Consider the following 24,671-nt stretch of genomic DNA (forward strand, 5'->3'; position numbering starts at 1 on the left):
TTGCACTGCTGAAACCTGGAGAGCCACATGCTGCAAAACTACAACTTCCATCATAAACTGTCAGCAGGGAATGATGGAGGTTGTAGTTCAAGGGATAACTTACATACATACACCATATACATACATCATATACACAAATACTGTAGATGCATCATATACACATACTGTAGATGCATCATATACACACATACTGTACATGCATCATACACACACATACTGTACATGCATACACATATATATGCATCATATACACTCATACTGTACATGCATACACATACAGTATATATATGTATACATCTTATACTGGACATGCATTCATCCATACATCCTTTACACACACAATACACTAAGGCTGCATTCCCACGTTCCGTGTTCCTGACGGAACACGGACATAGAATGGCAGTACTGGAGTCCCCCCGCGCCCGGACAGCATCTGTAATTAGATGCTGGGAGCGGAGGAACTGTTTTCATAAGCGCTGTGCTGTAGTAACAGCGCCGCGCGGCTGCTTCATTACAGCGCGGCGCTTATGAATATGGTTCCCCTGCTCCCAGCATCTAATTACAGATGCTGTCCGGGCGCGGGGGGACTCCAGTACTGCCATTCTATGTCCGTGTTCCATCAGGAACACAGAACATGGGAATGCAGCCATACTGTGCACATTACAATCAGAAACACTTTATACACATACACTTTCACACTGCATATTTACATCCACAGTTCTCATACACAGGCAGAAAGGCACGCACACACTTATTTATTATGAGGAAATGCCAGCTCCTTGCCTCCTATCTCCTCCTTCCTCCATCTTCCTCTCCCTGCTGGCACAGGGTTCTTCAGCCTGCAGGCTCAGTGCAGTTCTCCCTAATCGGCTGCCATTATCACAGCTGATTTGGGAGGACTGCAGAGAGGCAGGAAGTGTCGAGGGAGCCCAGCGGGCCCCCCTAAGCTACGGGGCTGGTCACCATGGCGACCGCTGTGCCCCCTATAGCTACGCCACTGCCCCTATATGTAATCCATTATCCGGTGCAATTTGGATTTTAAAGTGTACTTGTCACAACGCTGTAGTTTATTCTGTGTGGGTGCATTCACACGTACCGTATTTGCAGCAGATTTCATGGTGCAAGTTTTATAGTGAAATCTGCTGCGATGCTTGGTACAATTACAGTCTATGGCCCTGCATTCTTTCAATTCTAATCAATTGCTGGGCTGGTAAAAATAATAAATGGCAAATGCTTTCATGCCTGCGCTCCTGCTTCCGTCTCCTGGTCCTGACTCACTGACGGCCTGCTCAGCCAATCACTGGCTGCCTAAGGACAGCGCACTGATTGGTTGAGTGAGCCGTCAATGAGCCGTGATCCTGCAGCTGGCATCATCCTCAGCGATGTTTCCGTCCTATTAGAAGTTAAATCACTATGCTAATTAGGTGTTTTGGTGCATTGGGGGTGGGACTACCTTCCCTTCTATGCTAATTAGGTGTTTTGTGTACTGGGGCGGGACTGCCTTCCCTTCTAGGCTAATTAGGTGTTTTGTGTACTGGGGGTGGGACTGCCTTCCCTTCTAGGCTAATTAGGTGTTTTGGTGCACTGGGGTGGGACTACCTGCCCTTCTATGCTAGTTAGGTGTTTTGTTGCACTGGGGGCGGGACTACCTTCCCTTCTATGCTAATTAGGTGTTTGGTGCACTGGGGGCGGGACTACCTTCCCTTCTATGCTAATTAGGTGTTTGGTGCACTGGGGGCGGGCTAGCCTTTCCTTTAAACTGTACCTTTATGTCGCTGTCTCTGTCTGCTGCTTTATGCTATTTGCCCAGCTCTATAGAGCTAATCTCCCATCCTGCAATATACAACTCCAATGAATTACAAGAGAAATGTTAAAAAGCCTGTAAACAATTCCAATCGGAGCTCTGCCAACAGAAAGTGGAAGTGATAATGTAGAAGTGAACCTATTCATCTGCTTTCATGTACCAAATGTTTGCAAAATATATATTGTTTTGTATATATAGCCACCTTATTTAGTACTGAAGCTCCAACTTTGTGAAGTGAAAATGATGTTTGACTTTAGTAAAACCACAGAGTATTTGTAGTGTCAAAAACTTCCTTGAAACAGTTTAAGATGAAAACCGAGGGTATAACATGACCCACGTCCTTTGGCTACGTTTTATCCGTTGTAGGTAGAGGTTAAAAAAAAACCCTGCTCCAGAATTATATAGCATTGCCTACCTGACTAACCCAGTTTGGAAACTACCAAAAATCCATTTGCTTTGGGGGTCTTTGTTCTGTATTGTGTGGCTGTACTTCCTGGTTGAGCAGTTGTACATAGTACTACAGGTTCTAGAATGCATGGCTTTCCCTCCGCTGTTCATTACAGTCCTCCACCCTGCACATTCCCCGCCCAAATCTGTTGCAAAACATTCAGGCTGTGTTCACACATTGCAGTTTCATTGTGTTACTGAATTCATTGCAATATTTCATTGTGTCCCACCCACACAGCACGCTGTATTCTCTACCTGTTACACCGATATAGGTATAAATTTAAGAACTTTTTGAATTTAATTTTAATTTTTTTTTGCCTCATTTTTCGTCCAGGTGGGATTGGCATTGCCGCTCTGATCCTCTGTGCCGTTTAGCATCATTTCATTGTGTTACTGCATCATTTTTGTGAAGACGCTGCAGTACTGCAATAAAACTCCAAAATGTGTGAATAATAGCCCTAATTTCACTGCAGAATTTTGCACAATTAGTGAAGGTGCAGCAGCTGCCTCTGTCACTTCTTGCCTGCTCAGGTGTAGACTTAAGGTTAACGAGGCTGGTCAGAGATGGCAAATCACTCAGGGGATTGGGGAATCCAGCTCCGCCTCCTGTGACATCATGCCCTGCCCCCTGTCTGCATCATCAGCCTGTGCTCAGCAAACACACACAAAATGATTGCCGCTGTTCGCACAATAACATCCTCAATTAAATGAACATTAATTTGACGGCTGTTGCAAACAACGGCTGTTATTAGTACACTATGGGAGAGATTTATCAAACATGGTGTAAAGTGAAACTGGCTCAGTTGCCCCTAGCAACCAATCAGATTCCACCTTTCATTTTCCAAAGAGTCTGTGAGGAATGAAAGGTGGAATCTGATTGGTTGCTAGGGGCAACTGGGCTAGTTCTACTTTACACCAGTTTGATAAATCTCCCCCTATGTGTATTGGGCGGCCGTCATTCCATTTACTTCAATGCCAATTTGGTAATATCGGACATTATTTAAAAAAATACAAAATACTGACCCCCCCCCCCCCCCATAGTAATAACAGCTATTTGTGGAGGTCAGAGTCACAGGACTCATGGGTATCAGCTGACTGCAAGATGTGACTTTATTCTGGTTGTCCAGATGAAGCAAGCCCTAGTCCTAATGTGAGGACACTGAGATATAATATATTTTTGTAAATACATTTTTATACCTTGTATAACCTATAGCATTAGCCATTGGTCTGGTACTTATTGCCTATATGCCTATAGGCTGAGATGAATGCATTACACAAGAGTGGATAAGATGTAGGGAACCCTGCCATGTATTCTCCAGCAGGTCGTACATGTGTACAGAGGGAATCCTGTTTACAACCTATCATAATGGTGTGTTGTGGTCTGAGCTTGGAGACTAGATATTGATTCGCTGTTAAATTATGTATGGATAGGAGTAGTACTAATTCCGTTTAATTGTTTGCAGGAAGTTCCCTTTAAAAGGTATGGATGTTCTTAGGGGGAAGCGTTTGGCTTCCAAAATGTACCTTGTAAGTCGGGTGTGTATGTACAGTATGTATATATATATGTATATATATATATATATATATATATATATATATATATACTACTCACAAAATTAGGTTTATTTTAGAAGCATGCAAGTGATCTCTTCATCTCCAACAATTTACTGAAACAAAAGCCGATAACAGTGGTGGGTATACCCCAATAACAAATGTCAATGTCTCGATAACTTGTCATCTGCCCTTGAGCATCAATTACAGCTTGACAATGACGTATCACGCTGGTCACAAATCAACTTATTGCCTGCTGAGGCATGGGATCCCACTCTTCTTGAAGGGCGGCCCTCAGGCCATTGAGGTTCTTCGGTATAGAGGTACAAGCCTTTACACGGCAACACAGCTGATCCCATCGGTTCTCTATACGGTTCAGGTCTGGAGAAAGTGCAGGTCACTCCATTTGAGGTCCCCCAGTCTCCAGCTGCTTTTCCCTAATGCTGCGACCTCGATGAGCTGGAGCATTTTCGTCCATGAAGATGACATTAGGCCTGTGTTTTTCATGTACAGACACAATGACTGTATTAATGATGTTATTCATGTAGTATGGGCCTGTCACTGTACCATTGGACTAGACCAGAGCTTCTCGAACTGTGAGGTGGGCCTCAGTAGTGAGGCGCCCCCTAGTGGTTGGTGAGGCACAGCTGCGGAGGCAGTTTTCACAAAAGCGACTATACACTGCACAGTTCTGTAAGTGGCTGCCACAATCTGTGGTTTAGGAACCTTATTGACTTATTTTGTACTTATTTAATGTTATACAGACTTTAAGAGACAGGTGAAGAGTAGACTGAGGAATAGGTTTTATTCAAGTCTGGACTTCCACCACAGATAATGAGGTCCAGGCATCAAATTGGTCAGCCTGGTGAGGCCCAGGCATCCTATTGGTCAGTCTGGTGAGGCCCAGGCATTCTCTTGGTAAGTCTGGTGAGGCCCAGGCATCCTATTGGTCAGTCAGGTGAGGCCCAAGCATCCTATTGGTCAGTCAGGTGAGGTCCAGGCATCCTATTGGTCAGTCTGGTGAGGTCCAGGCATCAAATTGGTCAGCCTGGTGAGGCCCAGGCATCCTCTTGGTAAGTCTGGTGAGGCCCATGCATCCTCTTGGTCAGTCTGATGAGGCCCAGGAATCCTATTGGTCAGTCAGGTGAGGTCCAGTCATCCTATTGGTCAGTCTGGTGAGGCCCAGGGCATCCTATTGGTCAGTCTGGTGAGGCCCAGGCATTCTCTTGGTCAGTCTGGTGAGGCCCATGCATCCTCTTGGTCAGTCTGGTGAGGCCCATGCATCCTCTTGGTCAGTCTGGTGAGGCCCAGGCATTCTCTTGGTAAGTCTGGTGAGGCCCAGGCATCCTATTGGTCAGTCTGGTGAGGCCCATGCATCCTCTTGGTCAGTCTGGTGAGGCCCATGCATCCTCTTGGTCAGTCTGGTGAGGCCCAGGCATTCTCATGGTAAGTCTGGTGAGGCCCAGGCATCCTATTGGTCAGTCTGGTGAGGCCCAGGAATTCTCTTGGTAAGTCTGGTGAGGCCCATGCATCCTCTTGGTCAGTCTGGTGAGGTCCAGGTATCCTATTGGTCAGTCTGGTGAGGCCCAGGTATCCTATTGGTCAGTCTGGTGAGGTCCAGGTATCCTATTGGTCAGTCTGGTGAGGCCCAGGCACCACTTTGTTCATTTGTGTGAGGCTCCAGTAGAAAAAGTTTGAGAAGCGCTGGACTAGACATACCTGCCCACACTGTAACACCACTACTATCACCAAAGGCAACAGTGGCTGATGCATAGCGCTCTTCTACGCTGGATGAGGGATCAGTGGGCTTCAGTGCTGTTCATTGATAACAGTCCATTCATGCTGAGCAGAAGTGACGGCTGCCAATGAAGTTGGAAACATCAAAGAGAGTGATTTTGCTTTCAACAATCAATTATGGCAAATCAGCTTTAATAACCTATGCATATCCAGAAGCTACAGGCCCAGCTGCAATATCTGTTGGCAAATCTATTACAGGATGCTATACAGACCTGTATGCCTCCATGCCATACCATATCTCATCTGGTATCCAGGCTAGAGACAGTCTAACAGGGTACTGGAGACCACTTACAATTGTACGGTTTTCGCTCAATAAACCTACATTTTCTAATCATAAATTTCCTTTAAATTGTTGATAAACAGTTGTCAGTAAAGTCCCTTTAAATTCTTCTTCTGGACGTTCTTTGTCGTGTTGTGGAGTTGCTCCATGGCTCCAATAGGAAGATGAAAGGCTATGTTTGTTTGCACAACAACCCTGATAAATACTGTATTCATCTCAGTCGTCCTAGAACTAGGTAATTTCGCTGTGGACAGTAATTATTTCAGTTCCTGTCTTCTTTTTTTTTACTGAGACCCATCTGCTAACATATTGTTATTATGTGCGGACGCCCAGGCTGCTGCGGAGCCCGTCTATACATGCGCTGCGGTCACCTATATGACCCGTGTTTTATATATATAGACCCCCATGTGCCGCTTATCATGCCCAATACACCACATGCCCTATATACCACAAGGAAAATCAACAGGTGTGCATTAACCCTACAGCGGCCTATCCCTGTGTTTAACCATGCCCATACAACTTATATGGATGCTATATGTCCTATAAGAAAGTGTCCATTACTTCTTGTATTTTATAATGACACCAAGGTGACAGTCACATACACAGTACATGTGTCCATACATGCAATGCACTGAAATCAATAGGATGACGGACGTCCAATGTACACAGCGTATTAAATGATGGACGTTGTCTGCGCTGTCAAAATAATAATCATGTTGATTATTTTCAGACGTCTTTTGCAAACACCGAATGTTATTTTTTAGTTTTTCTTTTTTCACCATCCTTTCACCGTTTTTACTAATAAATTCAATGGACTTTTTAATTAAAGACACACCCAAATTAGTATAGCAATTAGTAACCCAAACTAGCATAATGTACCAACGGGCAGCCAAATGGTGAAATGACGGACATAATTTTTAATGGAGATGAAAAAATGTTGTGTGAACATACCCCAAGGCTATGTTCACATGCTGTAATACAGCGGATGTAGTAAACTACGGCCACTGTATTACAGCGTGTGAACATACAGTAGCCTTAGGGTTCACACTACGGCCATTGTGTTACAACGGCCGTATTCACTACAGACCATTGTTGCATTGAAATCAGTGCAAATGTATTTAATTCATTACCAACTGACGTTCTTTTCACTAAAAGGAACGGCCGTTGTTAATTAAATTAATTAATTGTGCGAACATAGCGTAAAGCTGCAACAAATTATACCTTTACCTTAGCATTCCTTTACAAAAGGTTTTGCCTAATCCCAGTTGACCCCCATATTGGTGGATTATTGTATCCATTAAAAATGTTGTAGCTATAAATTCGGATGAGTATTTCACTAAGCAGCGGCAGCGTGTGTCTGGAGGATGCCTGCGAGCAAGGAGGTTTTAGCATGTAGCATCATGTCTGCATAGTTGTGTTTCCAATCCTTCATTTTATTTCTTACCATCCTCCCTGCTTGCACTGGTGGGTCAGATGGCAGATCATCTTATATTTCTGACATATTTCCTTCTGTCTGGTTTAATCTACGCCTCTATCTGTCACTCCTTTCCTTTGTACAAAACTGTATTCTTCATCTGAGACTTTTTCACATACACTTTATCTTTTTTGCTCCCCCGCCTCTTAAGAAACCACAGCCTGCGGTCCTGTCCTTCCTTATTTATTAAAGACTCCACACCCTCCTCCCCTATGTTTCCTGTCTTGTTCAGGTACATAGTTTAAAGGCTGCAGCCCTGAAATGCTTCTGGATAAGAAAAGACTAGACCATCAACGGTAACGTGAAGATTTGGCAAAGAAGGACATTTTGTGGTAAGGGACACACGGGTCACCACGTCCTATCTGTCTGTCTGTCTGTCTAGCTAGCTATATCATAGTAAAGTGCTTCTTACCGAAGAAGATATTGATCGATGGTACATGACAATGATCACTTTACTAGTTTGGTATTCTACATATTACAGTGATGTCGTTTAGTATGTGCTATATATGCTTGTTGTTTTATGCTATGTTCTATACCAGGGGTAGGGAACCTTGGCTCTCCAGCTGTTGCAAAACTACAACGCCCATCATGCCTGGACAGCCAAAACCTTTCTATATAAGAATAACTATTGTATCGAATTTCATATATACGCAATAATTATTACATTACATCTTCGTAAAAAAAATATTATTTGTATTGTCGCTTTGGTTTTTGGGTATGACTTGTCAGACGTCCCTATTGGCTGTACAGCTCTTAACACATTTTCCAAAGCTTAAGGTCAACAACAATAATTTCGAAATCGTAAGTAAGAACAAAACACATCATTTCCGGGACTAAAACTATATGTTGTAAGGAGATTGCTTAACCACTTAGTTGGCAATGTTCAGATTGGGTCCTCTCCTCTCCTGGGCCATGTTTAGACAGGGTGGAACTTCATGCTGATTTTTTTCAGTTTTTGCACAAGGTGTAAACTGCAGGCAAATTTTTTAAAACAAAATTCACAACCGATAGGGCATGCTGTGGATTTTATCACTACTTGAATCTACATGAATCGATTCTACTACATGAATCGGATTTTGTTAATTGGCATTGTACTATAGTTTGATTATGCCGTCTCTACATACCAGTACAACGCTTCAGGTTATCATCAGACAGATCATTTGTTAGTAAAGGAAATTTTAGATGAATCTAGTCTAATAGAGAGAAAATTTGAGCCCTTTCTGTGCTTTTGATGAGTTGTAAGTAGGGATGGTCCGAACCTGCCGAGGTTCGGGTTCGTATGAACCCGAACGCTCGGCATTAGATTCCCGCTGTCTGCCCGCTCTGTGCAGCGGGTGGATACAGCCGGAGGACGGCCTGGAAAACTGGGATACAGCCTATGGTTATGGCTGTATCCCAGTTTTCCAGGCGGTCCTCCCGCTGGATCCGCCCGCTCCACGGAGCGGGCAGACAGCGGGAATCATTACCAAGAGTTCGGGTTCGTACAAACCTGAACCGAAGCAGGTTCGGACCATCCCTAGTTGTAAGCTTTCAATCCCCTATTGGAGAATAATGAGACCCACTAATGGTCCGTTTACATAGAGCGTTTATCGTTTGAATTTGAACGATAATCGGCTCGTGTAAACACAGCTAACGATCAAGCGACGAGTGATCTTTCATCATGTACTCAAATCGTCAACGCTGAAAATTAACAGATTACTTTTGTCTAAACAGTCTTTCAAAGATTTATCCTAGTGTGTGAGATGGCCTTAAGCGATCTTAAAACGATCATAAAAACTATTTTTTCCCAACTGTTTATTGCTTCGTCTAAAATTGTCGCTTCAAAAACGTTGAACGATCCATTGGGCGATTTATCTAAACGGACCATTACATCTGTTTATTAAGAATTCCTGTAGCTACTATAATGTTAAAGGGGTTATCCAGTGCTACAAAAACATGACCACTTTCTTTCAGAAACAGCCCCACTCTTTTCTCCAGTTCAGGTGTAGTTTGTAATTAAAGGGGTTGTCCAGCGTAAATCTTTTTCTTTCAAATCAACTGATATCAGAAAGTTATAAAGATTTGTAATTTACTTCTATTAAAAAATTTAAAAGTCTTCCCATACTTATTAGCTGCTTTATGTCCTGCAGAAAGTGTTGTTTTATTTTCAGTCTGACACAGTGCTCTCTGCTGACATCTCTGGCGGAGACAGCAACTGTCCAGAGCAGAAGAGGTTTTCTATGGGCATTCATAGAAAATCGAGGCAGAGTTCCTGTCTTGGCCAGAGGTGGCAGCAGACTGTGTCAGACTGAAAATAAAACAACACTTCCCGCAGGACATATAGCAGCTAATAAGTTTGGGGAGACTTGAGATTTTTTAATAGAAGTAAATTACAAATCTATATGACTTTCCAACACCGGTTGATTTGATAGGAAAAGATTTTCGCTGGAAAACCCCTTTTAGCTACATTCACTTCAATGGAACTAAGTGGCAAAACTCCACCCATACTGGAGACAAGAATGATGCTGAAGAAAGCGGCCATGTTTTCATAGCGCTGGATAACCCCTTTAAAATCTCATTCTAAATGCATTTATAGAAAAGTGGATCTGTTGTTTGATGTAATATTTTAGAAAACAAACTATCCGCATTCAGATTGTGTTCACATTGTACTGAGTGCCTATTAGTTGTGCTAAGTAAACATCCATATGGCAGAAAGCAATGGAGGAGTTGCTGGTATCTGGTTGATCCCAATGGAAAAGTCTTTCATTTATCACATCTGTCCTTAAGGCCATACTACACTGGACGATTATCGCTCGAAAAATCGTTAGATAGTTCGGATTTAAACAATAACTGTTTCGTGTAATAGCAGGCAACGATTAAACGACCAACAAGAAATCGTTGATCGTTTGATAGAATCTGGAACCTATTTTCATTGTTGATCGTTAACAAATTGTTAAAAAAACATATGGTGTAATAACACGTCGTTCGGTCTTTCCATGGTCTATCAGCCAGGAAAGGATGAGCGCAAGAACGACCGCAAGAAACGATCATCGCCCTGTGTAATAGCGTGAGCGATTTAAGATCGTTTGTCATAGCGGCCGTTTTAGATTGTTTATCGTCAATTGCAAAAAAAATTGCCCATGTAATACCATCCTAAGGATAAAAACACATGATGCAGCTCCATTTACCCAAACAGACTAGCTCAGTGTTCTCTGCAACCAATCAGAGCTCAGATTTGTATTCAGCAATGCAAGAAAGAAAGGGAGAGCTATGATTTGTTGCTGTGGGAAACAACAAGATGTGCACATGTGAAGCACTTCTTTCTGAGTGTCCTTAAAGGGAACCTGTCACCCCCCCTGCCGGGGTGACAGGTTCCCGACCCCCGTTAGAGACCCCTATACTTACCTCATCGCGCCGGGTCCCGCTTCTGAAGATGGTCGGGTGATGAAGATCGCAGCCGCTGCAGCCCGGCGCGCGCGCTGAGAGATGTGTCCAACACCCATAGAGAATGACAGGAGAGTCCAGCGCTCCGTCATTCTCTATGAGCGTTGGACTCATCTCTCAGCGCGCGCGCCGGGCTGCAGCGGCTGAGATCTTCATCACCCGACCATCTTCAGAAGCGGGACCCGGCGCGATGAGGTAAGTATAGGGGTCTCTAACGGGGGGTCGGGAACCTGTCACCCCGGCACGGGGGGTGACAGGTTCCCTTTAAAGGGACTGTGTCACCCCAAACCCACCCTCCTCAAAAGCCTAAACGAAAGTCATCTGTAAGAAGGATAAAGGATGCTGAGTCCAAATTTGTAGTTTGCAGTGTTCTACTCCTTTGTATTTCCTCATTGTAAGCCTACACACTGGGCATGTTGCTACATAGAGAGGACTACTCAGCTCAAGGATATAATGGAGATGACGACTTACACTCCTTCATTTGTGGCTTATAGCAAAGGAATGCAAGAATATAGAAAGATAACAATTGCAGATATAGAATTAGCCTTGTATACTCTATAGGGGGAGATTTATCAAACATGGTGTAAAGTGAAACCGGCTCAGTTGCCCCTAGCAACCAGATTCCACCTTTCATTTTCCAAAGAGTCTGTGAGGAATGAAAGGTGGAATCTGATTGGTTGCTAGGGGAAACTGAGCCACGTTCACTTTTCACCATCAAGGCCGTATTAACAGCTGCTGCTGCCCTAGGCACTAAACCTGAAGGCGCCCCATCTTCACGCACCAGTTAGCATCATAAAGAAATGGAAGGTGGTTTCGGCCACATGCATTTCTCCACATGTAGAAACATTGTCTTAATCGCGTTTTTCATGTTTTTTAACTGCTTAAAACAAACAAATTTCACCACATGATTGGTAACTGATAGCTCCAGGCGTCATATTTAACACCACCCCAACACACCTGACCAAGACCACCCTACCCCGTCCCCCCCTTGAAAAGACACCAAATTTACTGGCAAGTCTGAACGGGAAGTGGGAGACTAAGAAAATAAAAACAACAAAAAAAGTTGTTTTCTTCCCCCTGCTCCCCTGCAAGGTGCTGCCCTAGGCACCGGACCACGGGTGCCTAGCGGTAAATACGGCCCTGTACACTATGTTTAATAAACGCTCATAGAGAATGACGGAGCGTCGGACTCTCCTGTCATTCTCTATGGGTGTTGGACTCATCTCTCAGCGCGCGCGCCGGGCTGCAGCGGCTGGGATCTCAGTCACCCGACCACCTCCAGAAGGGGGACCCGGCGGGATCACGTGAGTATAGGGGGCTCTAACGGGGGGTCGGGAGCCTGTCACCCTGGCACGGGGGGTGACAGGTCCTCTTTAAGTTTAGCAGGTGTTTTGGAGGTGACAGAGTCCCTTTAAGCTCTTATTGATGTCAATAGAATCTCAACACTGAACCACACTGCAAAGTAATGACATGTCACATTGAAGTCAATGGGGTTTTACACACTGATCCCACACTGTTTTGGATGCGGAAAGCTGCTGCGCTTTCCGTATCTATAGTAGCGTGTTTTATGCCTGCATGAAAGAACTCCTAGTCAGTTCTGATAAATGTGGCCCTGTCTTCTAGTTTCAGTAGGCTTGAAATATAAGACTTCTATTTTTCAGTTCCGTTACGTGTTACATGTCACTTTTTCAGTTCAATTTGCTCAATGAAAGAGATTTTTGCAACCAATGTGACAAAGAATAAGGACTGCTCAATCTCTTAGTTGTCCAGTTAAAAATGCACATATTGAAAGGGCCCAGTACTATATAAATACCTATAAATTATTCATTGGATTGCTGAGAAAATACAAATTTTCTGTGCTGTACTCTGAAGGCTATAGGCTATATTCCATAAGTCTATAGTATGCGTTATATCTACTATAAATGTCCATAAATGTTTCCATAACAGGAAACTCAGGACACTTTCCGGAAAGCAAATATTTCCCAGACTCCCCTGCTAGTCCAACAAAATGATCAGCATGATTACCATTATTATTACTCTCTATGTTATTTACTGTTGTGAGTGAATGCACATTTCAGTATCAGAAGATAGATAGACCACTATAGAAATAAGTAATTAATTAATCAATCAATTATGTAATTCTACGCAAGGTACCTGTAGGTCATGGTAAATGAAATTAATTGTGTGTTTATGGTAAATTTTAGAGATGAAAGAATCTCAAGCACGATCTGGTCTGTCCAAACTGGTGGCTGCAGAAGTTGGATGCAGCCCAAAAACATGGATACAGCTATAGGCCATAGGCTGTATTCATGTTTTCCAAAACTCCTTAGGGCTGCATCCAACTTCTGCATGCTCGGGTTCGGACGGACCCAAGCGTGCTCAAGATTCGCTCATCTCTTGTAAATTTTCATAGCAGCTGTCTTTCATTTTGGAGAGATTTTCGGCTTGGCAAATATCCCTAGTCAATGTTCTAAGACTTCTAGAATGAAACACTGGGTGGTGTTAGAGCTATTTTGCACATCCTTTCTTCCCATAATATATTATGTTCCTGTTCTTAAATTGTTTTACCATCATTAATATTGTACAATCCATGTTACAGGTAGAATGTCTTTTCTGGCGACAGCACTCCTTTTGTGTTTGTGGTTGTCTTCGGCCATTGCTTACAAGCTTCCTCTTCTGAATGGAGCCATTTTGACTGATGAAGATGGCACCATGGATAAACCTAATAATTCTCCTTTTGGAAAAAACTACAAGTGGGAATGGCAATCGCAGGACAGAGTGGATAAAGGGACTCTGTTATCCCGCTTGAGAAGAGACACAGATAACACTAATAAGGGAGATGGAAAGCTAGATGGAAAAATAATACCGAAAAGTAAACCAACAGACCTACCATTGGACAAGTTTTCCAATGTCACCCCATATATTCTGAAGGCATCTAGTGCTGCTTTTATCAAAGCTAAGACCATGGCTCTTTTGGATGAAGATGAAACCACCCCTTTAACTGTTCTAAAACAAACAACAAAGAGAGCTGGACAGGAACTCGATGAAGATGAAACCACCCCTTTAACTGATCGAGAACAAACTACGAAGAGGGCCGGACAGGAACTCGTTGATGATGAAACCACCCCTTTAACTAAGCCGGAACAAACAGCAAAGAAAGCTGGACAGGAACTTGAAGAGGAAACCACACATGTAGACAAATCAGTTACACAGCTGAAAACTATGGCCACTGAATTAAACCCTACCACATCCGAAAAGCTATCAGTTTTAACAGTTGACAAATATAAAAAAGCCACCACAGTCCATTCTACAGATAGTCAAGACACAAGTACCCAACAGATTACCACCAACGGTAAATTGCTGGAGGATAACACACCTAGTTTACCAAAGAAGACACCCGAGACCTCGGCAACCTCAACCACAGCTATCTTGCATGGTCTAACAACTGGACATGAAGTTTCCTCCACTGGATCTTCTGTAAAACCTGCAGCGGTAACACATACGCCTTCACCCTCAGAAGACCAAGTAAACACACAGTCTCTAATGAGACAGTGCATGCTTACTATCTTAATTCTTGCCGTTGTGTGTACCATATTTATTATTTCGACTATAGCTCTTGCTGCCAAACTTTCTTCTATGAAACAAAAAAGCAAACTACGTCACCCAGCCACCTACACGGAAATGAGGTGTATTTCTTCTCTCCTGCCAGACAGTGACCAGCACAACAAACCGCAGCCTAAAAGGCTGAAGACATTCGCGTCCAGCATGGAGGAGAGTGATGGCGATAACACCACTCTCAACAGCTTCCTTCCCGATCATTAGTTAGACTATTTGTATAAAGACATGATTCTTTCCATCTACCGGGAACACCATGAGGAGCTTGGTCCCAGTCAAGGAAGAGAGACTGCATGTTAGAAGTGGAGTAGATAGGTATTTCTGAGTGAGTTGTCCCTGATGCTCTTTCCTTTTATAAGAGGATATGATCACTGCCATGTAGTGGCAAGGGGTTATGCTTGGACTTCTCTACCGCACAGATGTAAAAATTACCAAGATTGAATGGTGTGATGGTGTGCTTAAAGGGGTTGTCCGGCACTTGGTATTTTATAATATACTGCTGCTGGTGCATATAAAACAATACACACCTTATGCTTACCTCTCTGCACCCCCCAGTGTCCTCTTCTGGTTTTGCCAGTGTCCCCCGCTGACTGCAGAGCCTCCACTTCCGATCTCATGAACTCATCTTGGGAGTGACAGCCCGCTCAGCCAATCACTAGCCGTGGGGCGTCCCATCTCAGTCAGTGATTGGCTTAGCGGGCTGTCACTCCCAAGACGAGTCCATTTTGGAAGTGGAGGCTCTGCAGTCAGTGGGGGACACCAGCGACTCCAGAAGAGGACATTGGGGGAGCGCGGCGAGGTAACATGGGGTGTTTATTGTTTTATATGCACCAGCAGCAGTTTATATAAAAAAAAAAAAGAGAATGTTGGACAACCCCTTTAAAGGTCATATGGCCAGAGCCTTATTTACTTAAACTGAATAGTCCCCAATAGGGTGATAGAATATGCACTGAATTTTTTTATGCACATTGGTGATAGATACACAGGAGAGAATGTTACAGATTGTTACAGATTCTCCATGAATCTCCTCCCTGGACACAGAAATCTACCCCAAATCCACAGTATTATGAGCATGCTGCCGCTGCAAACCTGCTGGTGCGTTTTATAGCAGTTCTGACCCGTGAAGATTCAACCAGTCGGGGGAAAATATGTATTTCTCCAGGCCACAGCCTGGTGGCAGCAGCTACATCAAAAGTATTTGTGCTGCCTTAACACTGCCACCCTAAGCCCAGGCCTAGTGGCAAGTACACCCCTGTATATGGCAACCATTTATTTTTAATAATAATAATAATAAAAGTACATGTAAAAGTAAGATAAAATCAACTTTAAAAATATTCTTGTTAAAAAATATCCTACAGCCCGTACGCAAGGCTGTGCCCGCATAGTAACAGGTTACAACAAATCTAGTGTACCTGCAGTCATGTGCTTCTTCCTTCCATCTGCCCCCTCTTCTTGCTAGCCTACTGAAAGTACAAGAGTGTACAGATAGCCACACATACAACAATGCTAAAAAAAACCCTATCCATTTGGAGGTTTGTATATGAGCTATAGATTATTTTAAATGGTTTATCCAGATTTATAAAATATGAAAAAAAGGAATTGAGTGGAAAGCTAGGGGTCCTTAGGCTTTCCACCTTGAGAAAATGATGGCCACTCCACAGAGCAGAATATCCTGAAGCCATTCCATGGGACCCCTTTATTAATCCCTTCTCCCCCCTGCCCTGTCCCCCCCCCTTTTTTTTCCTTTTGTCTCCTCTCATCTCTCTTCCTCATCTCCCTTTCTCTCTATCTTCCTTCCTCCGGTGTCTTGTCTCACCCGTTTCTTTCACTTCTGGTACTGTATATCTAACGCCTCGAATGAGACTAGGAGAACTGTTAATTTCTTAAATTGCCAGTTGGAATAACGGGTTAAGTCAGTTGTGATATCTGACTTTTATTATTCTAGCATTATTGTAACCGCAAGAATATAAATTAAGCGCTGCAACGCTAAAATGGTTTGTTTACTGTTTGTCAAAGCGCTAATAAAAATTATAATTAAAAAATTTATAAATTAGATCAGCAGGGATATGAACCCCGTGCTGATCAGCTGCTTGAAGGGGTTGCGGTGTAGGCGCCACAGACTCTTTAAATTAACTAGAGCTTGCACTTGCATCACTGTACTTATATTAGCGGCAGTGCAGGGTACTGCAGTTTTGTCTGTTACTGAAAGTACAGGCCTGGGCAGAAAAAGCACCAAACCGCCCGGATTAGCCTCTTTAAAGAGGACCTACGGTGAAAATTTTAAAGAGGAGAAGAGGAGAAGTGCGGTGAAAATTTTTATTAAAGTTATACAAATCACCAATATACACTTATTACGGGATTATGAAGTGCTTTTTTCCCTGCACTTACTACTGCATCAAGGCTTCACTTCCTGGATAACATGGGGATGTCACTTCCTGGATAACATGGCGATGTCACTTCCTGGATAACATGGTGATGTCACGACCCGACTCCCAGAGCTGTGCGGGCTGTGGCTGCTGGAGAGAATGATGGCAGGGGGACACTGAGGGACACAGGGCACTGGAGGGACACTAAGCATCCCTCTGCCATCATCCTCTCCAGCAGCCACAGCCCGCACAGCTCTGGGAGTCGGGTCGTGACATCACCATTTTATCCAGGAAGTGAAGCCTTGATGCAGTAGTACGTGCAGGGAAAGAAGGACTTTATAAGCCGTAATAAGTGTATATTGGTCATTTGTATAATGTTTGGGGGGCAATGCAATACTTTAATAAAAATTTTTGCCGGACTCCTTTAAGTGTTCTGATCACACACCTTTTTAAAGTTTCTTTATATATGCCCTCCCGTTCCTAAGATATGTGGGTTTATAGTTTGTCTAACAATTTAGTTAAAGAAAAAGTCCGGACAGGGACATTTTTTTCAAACTTTCCGGATAGGGTGTGGGTGAAAAAAATACTGTGCTCTTACCTCCCAGGCTCCAGCACTGATGCCAGCCATCCCTGGTCCCTGGCTGCCTCCTGGTGTAGAGATGGGACCTGAGATATGACCTATCAGGCTCACTCAACCAGTCAGTGATAGGCCTGGAACATCATATCCCAAGTCCCGTCTCGACACCAGAAAGCGGCCAGGGATCAGAGCAGCGGATGACTCCTTTAATAGTCAGATGGGTGTAAACTAAATTTCAGTCATGGGAGTGACGGTGATCAGGTGATGTGTGGGATTATACAGTCAGGGTTGTTAATGCTTTACAATGAGGGACGTGTATGTGTAATAGAGACCCCCTGACTATATAATCATGCCCATCACTCTAAGCTATTTAAAGTGATACTGTCACCCCCCTTAATCTATGTGCAGTTCTCAGCACCATCCACAAGTTGCACATTTGATATATACCTGTATAAAACTTTGTCTTCTTTCTGCTGTAAAATGAACAGTGTCATCTAGGCGGGGCTTCATGACAGTTGGGTCCTCTCCACAGCAGGGAAATTGGGCCCAATTTCTCTGAAGCCCCGCCTAGATGACACTGTTACCGATCAAATAAAGTGAAAGTAAGGGGGAGGTGACAGTATCACTTTAATTATCCTCTTTATCGATAACATAGTATGAGAGCAGAAATCCTGGGATATGCTCTCAACAAAAAAAAACTCCACCATGCCTACACATCCAAAGAGAACGTTTGTTATTTTCTGTCTGGTTTTGCTGATTCCTTTCACACCTTGGGATTCACATCTTGATATACGTTAATGTTTCTATTGATGGGATTGTCATTCATATGATGTCTGTATGCTTCTGCTTTTTCAAAGTGAACTGAAGATGATAAACTATAATCCATAAAATAAAAAAATAAAAAAGTCCAGGTCTTGTATTGTTTCTCTGGTCCTCGGTCTATGTAGGTTCTCTGCATATGTAACTGTATTATAGACATAAACCTATTGTTCTCCAATCTGCAGACATTGGGAGGAGAGATTACAGTTTTGTCTCTGCTAATTCTACCCAACCTATGAGCAAACGGGTCACTATGAAGATTTCTATGCAGAGCCAGCAGACTAGAGGGAGTTAGCAGATACCTAATAAAAAGCTGCTGAAAAGATCATAACATTGAATGGATTTTATGATGTATTCCACACATTTTCATCCATCACCCATAGGGTATTATGGTATTCGCTTAATAGAGATATTATACATGCTAAACCTGGGGCAAAAATGGTATCCTAGCATTACAGTGGGTATGAATGAAGGTATGTAGGCACCAGTATAGATACTGCGTCCTTGGCTTTGTGGTTGGTGGGTTGTACCAGTAACCCCTTGTGGTATGTTACATTCAAAGTTTCACTTTTGACTGCTTTACCTGTGAATGCCTCAGCAAGAAACCACGTAAAGTGATTTGTCCTATACATCTTACAGTTTATTTCAATGAAGTTCTTTAGTAATGGAAAATAAAATTTCAGCTAGACTGTCATCAATTTAATTACATATGTAACACAACAATTAATTTTTTAACAGTTCCTAAAGTTTTAAAAATAAAAAACTAAACAAACAATACAGAGGCAAATTGTTTGTCATACCTACATTCTCATCCACACATGACTACTAAGGGTGGTATTACACAAAGCGATTATCGTTCGAATAATCGTTCAATCGGTCGTATTTGAATGATTATCTTTAAGTGTAATAGTAGACAACGATTAAACGACGAACGATTGGTCGTTGGTCGTTTAATAGGTTTTGGATCTATTTTTATCGTTTGTCTTTTACACATCGTTCGCACATCGTTCGTTTGAATAAGATGTCGTTAGCCGTTCCCTGTTCATTCGCAAATTGAAAGGGGAGTGTTCTTGAACTTTGTTGCTCCAATTCAACCGATAATCTTTCCGTGTAGTAAAACGAACGATTATTAGGCAACCGCTATTGCGATCGTTGGAGATCGTTTATCGTTAATCGTTAATTGAAAAAAATCGCTTCGTGTAATACCACCCTAAGTCTGTGTCTTTCTGGTGATTCAGAATTATTCCTTGTATCCAGGAATGTTAAAAAAAAAAATGCTAACCAGAAAAAAATATTCACCACTAGGTGGCAGCCTGTACCATGAAACAGACCCAAACTCCAGAAGTGCTGCTGCTGCTGTGCACCACATGGTGAATGATACAGGAAGTATTGAAAACATTTCGGAACTATTTCCCAGAATAGCTTTTGGTGAGAAGAATACTGGTATTGTATTTACACAAGTCTGTGCAGCTTATTCCTTGCTCTTTGTGTCTATTATTGCTAGTTATTTTTGAAGCACCCCTACGATGAGGGGGTAAACATACAGAAAATGTGAAGTGAAAGAGTGAACTGGTCAGAGAAGGTGGTTGCACGGTCTTCTGGTCAGTAGATGGATGGCCACTTGGAGGTTGGAGAGAGTAAATGTGGATACAATGTATTTCTAAGGAGGTGAGGGTAAGGAGAGATGGAGTTGGGGTGAAGGAACGCTGTCACCATGTTTGCTGCCGAGGTGGGTGTAAGAAAATTGAGTGTCACAGTAGTAAAGTGCAACAGAAAGTGAATGGAGCAGCATCTTTCTTCATTGTCTATGGAGCATAGAAGAGTTCAGGGCTCAGACCCATTGAAGGGTCCAGCTGTCAGACCCTCCACAATCAGCTAGTTATCCCCTATAACAAGGAACAAGTACCCCATACATATTACCATCATACTATTACCAAACATATCCCACTACTCAGGTCCGGCCTTTGGTGTGTGTGACCTGTACGATTGAACAGACCACATTACTCCAGCAAGTGGCAGGGAGTGCTGCGCTGGCAACCCTCCCTGCTGGGGCATATACAACGGGGCAGTTTTAAATTTTTAACTGCCCCCTAAAGCCCCTTTCAACAGCATAGGTGTCCTCAGGAAGCCTATACAGTGTGGGTAAGCGGCACCATTAACTGTAAGTATATGCACACATTGACCTTCTTAGCTGAAGGCAGCTTCATGCCAACTACTATATTATGGGGAAACTATCTACTGCGGCACCTATACACTAAATAAATCACTGGTCTGGGGACCTTGTACTATAAAAACTACACACTGTTGTACCTATATCCTGGAGAAACTACCTACTGGGGCCTCATCTACTAGGCAAACTACCTACCAGGGTCTGTATACTGGGGAAACTACTTACTGGGACACCTGTATACTGGGGAAACTATGTGCTGGCGGGACCTGTCTACCTACTGGAAAGAACTACATAACTCTTCCTCCCATTGTTGGTATGACAGGTTCTGCAGAGAGGAGTTTATCCTGATGGTCCGGGCCAGATGGGCATGCAAAAGGAAAAGTGACCAACATAAAGACGTAAACTGTATGTAATGACATATAGAGAGAGTGCAGAATCTGTGTAGAGCTGGTATCTACCACTGTATGGGGTAGTGGTCTGTGTATACCTGCCTACGTTTCTGAAGCCCCTTGCATGCTTTGGTGCTGCATTGGGACTGACAGGTGATGTGAAGACAGGTGAAGAGTATGTGTGGGAGGGGGGCAGTTGCTCCAGGCGCAAAATTCTAAGTAGGGCAAAATTTTGCCCCCCTAACAATGCAAAGTAAGTAGTGATGCATATGTTTCGTATGCATCACCACTAACTACTGTTTAGGAGCAGGGAGTCCGGAGGTAAATACCTGCTCCTGTATGTACATTTTGTAGCATATTATGTAATGTACATAGAGAAGCATGGACTTCCTGCTCCTCTACACCAGGGAGGTAATACTTTGCCTTGCCCTGAATGCTGCCAACCCATGCAACGCCACTGCTGCAGGGGGCAATATACTGTGTGTGGCACTAGATTACTTGGAAGACAGTGTCCATAAAGGAATGTATCCTTCTGGGTTATAGGTGTTTATTATACTCCTAATAATACAAAAAAATAAGTGCTAAATAATACCCCTACACTATGACTATTACTCTTTTCTTATTGGGTCATCTCTGTTTTTGCATTTTTAGGCCATGTTCAGGCAAATACCTTCCACCCCTGTCTGGCTGCTGTAGTGCACATTGTACATAGTCATTTCCATGAGAACTATTATAGGCCGCATTCCTCAAACATACAGCCCCGTCTACCCTCTTTTCCTGTTTATCCAAGGAATCTGAATGTCATTTTTAGTCTAGGGTTCAAATATTTCTTGTTTATAGGAATAAGGGAAATATTTATTCTTCTCACCAGATTTTATGGCCTTTCCCAGTTCAAAAAAGATGGTAAATGTGGGTGATATATATTTATGTGACTGTAAGTATACGGATAGCACGCACTACATGAACATAGTCCTCCTCTGCATGCCTGACTTGTATTAAGCTAGAATTTATATGTACGATATGTGCAACATTAGTATCACTGATTCTACAAACAGTAACATAGCGGCCAGCTGTCATTGGTTCATAGATGACAATGACCATGAAAATATAACTAGATAAATATCAGTTCTTGGTTTGAGCTCCATAGTGATGGACAGTTATTCAAATGTTTCTTTTTTCTGTTCAGCGCATGGGGCCAAATATAATGCCGTAAATTCTTGTAGTGGTCCACTGTATAACAGGCTGTACTTTACCATGCAAAGTTAAAAAGAAAGGCATAAGCCCCTTTTACACGGGACGATCAGTGGGAGAAAACGAGAGCCAACCTGTTAGGTCAGCGCTCGATTGCTCCTCATTCCCCACTCGCTGACGGCGCTATTACACACACCAACAGCAAGGGGGAAGGTGAAGAGGGGTCCGTGGGGAGCTGTGGGAGGCGCTCCCCAGATGATCTAAACATCATGCATGTCAGCTGATCGTTACCTTTTATTACATTAAGCGATTATCGTCCGTAATGGCCGATAATCGGCCAAATACGGCTGATAATCGTTTCGTGTAATAGGGCCTATACCCATGTGTGACTTACATAAGGTAGTTCTAAATAACACTGACGAGAAGGACAATGTCAGGAAATCACCCACTGGAAAAAGTGGTTATCTGTAGCAACCCCTTTAAAAAAAGAAGATAGAAGGAAAATGATAACCCTGAGTGAGGAGTGTAGGTCTGTCCTACAGAGAAATCGCCAAGAATGCCAAGGTGGCAGTCCGTACAGTTTCTTATCCCATCAAAAGGCACTTGAAAATTGGAGGAAATTCTGACATGAAAACATCTGGCAGACCTTATGGTCCGTTTACACGAAGCGATAATTTGCCCAATCGATCGTTTAACGATTTTGGAGCAACGATTTGGTCTTTATAACGATCAGCAATTAGATGAATAAATCGTTAGAAAATTCGTTAGAAAAATCGTTATTGCGATCATTTTTAAGATCGCTTAAAGCGTAACTGTCATATTTTTTTTTTATTGCAGAAATCAGTAAGCAATCTCCCAGCCTCCCCCCTGACTTCTTATCTGTGCATTATCAGGCAAACACGTCTTCATTACAGAGAAGCCAGTGAAGACAGGTTCTGCTCTCTCCATTCTATCCTTATGGAGGGGGGAGGGGCTGAGGGAGATTAGGGAGCAGGAAGAGGTGACATGAAGGTCAGCTGTTTGTAGACTCTCTAGGCACCTAAAATGCAGGATTCTGGGGTCAGAAAGGTCAGTGCTTATCTATGAACTTACTGAGAGAAGATTGCAGGGTGTTGTGCTGTGCAAGACTGCTCCGTGCTCAGTCACTCCTACAGCCCCTCCCCTCTCCATAGCCACATAATGGAGACAGAAATCCTGCTGCTTCTGCAGTGAGGGGGGAGGCTGGGAGATTGCTTTTTCAATCCAGAAGGAAACTCTTTTGGTTTATAAAACCTATTACAGAGTTTCTTAAAATCGCTTGTACTATAGATATTTAATGTTTTCAAAAAAATGACCCTGAAATGACAGTTACGCTTTAAGCCCATCTCACACATAGGGTGAGTCTTTGAAAGACTGTTTGCACGAAGCGATCTGCGAATTTTTAGCGAATGACCAACGACGATTTGAGAACATGTTGAAAGATCAAAACTAACAATTTTTCATCGTTCGCTGTGCTTATATGAGCCAATTATCGCTCAAATGCGACCGTTATTGCGAAAATTCGAATGATAATCGTTCCGTGTAAATGCACCATTAGTTTGCACAATCAGCGCCTCACTTGACAAAATCTTCAAGTACACCCTAATGTTGCCATCACAAATGGCAGGTTTTCTTTTTTTTTTTTAATGCCGCTGTAGTTTTTCTGGACTATTCTAAATGTAATTGTAGAAAGAATACCAACATTACGTCAGCTAGAGGTCGCTACTTGAAGGGTACTAGAGGTAGCTGAAGAGTCAAAAATCTAAATTTAATTTGTTGAAACAATGTTCACCCATTATTTTTATTCATGTTAACTTTTTATTTCTTCTTTGCGTTCACTTCAAAGTACATATGAGACATACTGGTTAAATATCAATAGAAACTGGAAAGATTGAGGTGTTTAACCCCTTTACGTCCATTAAACGCATATATACGTTCCTACTGCACATGCCCTGTGCAGTAGGAATGTATATATATGTTCCTAGACTAAAGGGGCTTTAACGGTGTGTGGGACCGCTCCAATGCGGACGGTCCCCAACAAATCAGTGTGACTGGATGCAGAGCTAATGACAGGTAGCCACGGTAATGCAGCTGCCCGTCATTAACCCCCTTAAACGCTGCAATGCACAGCGATCACTGCGTTTAAGGTAGTCAGTGTTAGGGCAAGGATGCGGGGGTCCTGATCACTTGTACTGACAGGCAGGGGTAAGCCACTTACCACCGTCCTGTCGGATTGTCCATCTGTTCATAGAGTCTGCTCTTAGGCAGACTCTATGTACAGATTGCCGATAATACTGATAAATGCTATGCTATGACATAGCATTCATCAGTATAGGCAATCAGAGCATTGCATATATCCCCTAGGGACTTATATATGCGATGCAAAATGTGTAAAAAAAAAAAAACGTTTTAAAACATATTTAAAGTGTCACTGTCGTGAATTTTTTTTTCCCAGAAATCAATAGTCCAGGCGATTTTAAGAAACTTTGTAATTGGGTTTATTATCCGAAAAATGCATTTTTATCATTAAAAAGCAGTTTGAAGCTCTCCCCCCTGTCTTCATTGTTCTCCTATGGAGAGAACTAAAGAAAAGACCAAAACAGGACAACAAAGAGTTAATCTACAAATCCCTCACCCGTTATCTGTTCTGACCATCACCAGTGACCTGTCTGAGCTCTGATTACAGCTGTCACCCAGCTTCTTGCCTGTAATCCTCTGTTATCTGCTTTCTGCTGCCGGCTAACTCCCTC

General features: G+C 42.9%; 1 protein-coding gene across 1 annotated transcript; it reads left to right on the forward strand.

Annotated features, from left to right (window-relative positions):
* Positions 1 to 7,353: 7,353 nt before the first annotated feature.
* Positions 7,354 to 14,974, forward strand: SELPLG (selectin P ligand). Its single transcript, XM_069964110.1, has 2 exons — positions 7,354 to 7,685; positions 13,376 to 14,974. The coding sequence occupies exon 2, from the start codon at positions 13,381 to 13,383 to the stop codon at positions 14,596 to 14,598; it is 1,218 nt and encodes a 405-aa protein (XP_069820211.1). The 5' UTR covers positions 7,354 to 7,685; positions 13,376 to 13,380; the 3' UTR covers positions 14,599 to 14,974.
* Positions 14,975 to 24,671: the final 9,697 nt, after the last annotated feature.

Source organism: Dendropsophus ebraccatus, chromosome 3 (assembly GCF_027789765.1).
Source record: "Dendropsophus ebraccatus isolate aDenEbr1 chromosome 3, aDenEbr1.pat, whole genome shotgun sequence".
Taxonomy (NCBI): Eukaryota; Metazoa; Chordata; class Amphibia; order Anura; family Hylidae; genus Dendropsophus; species Dendropsophus ebraccatus.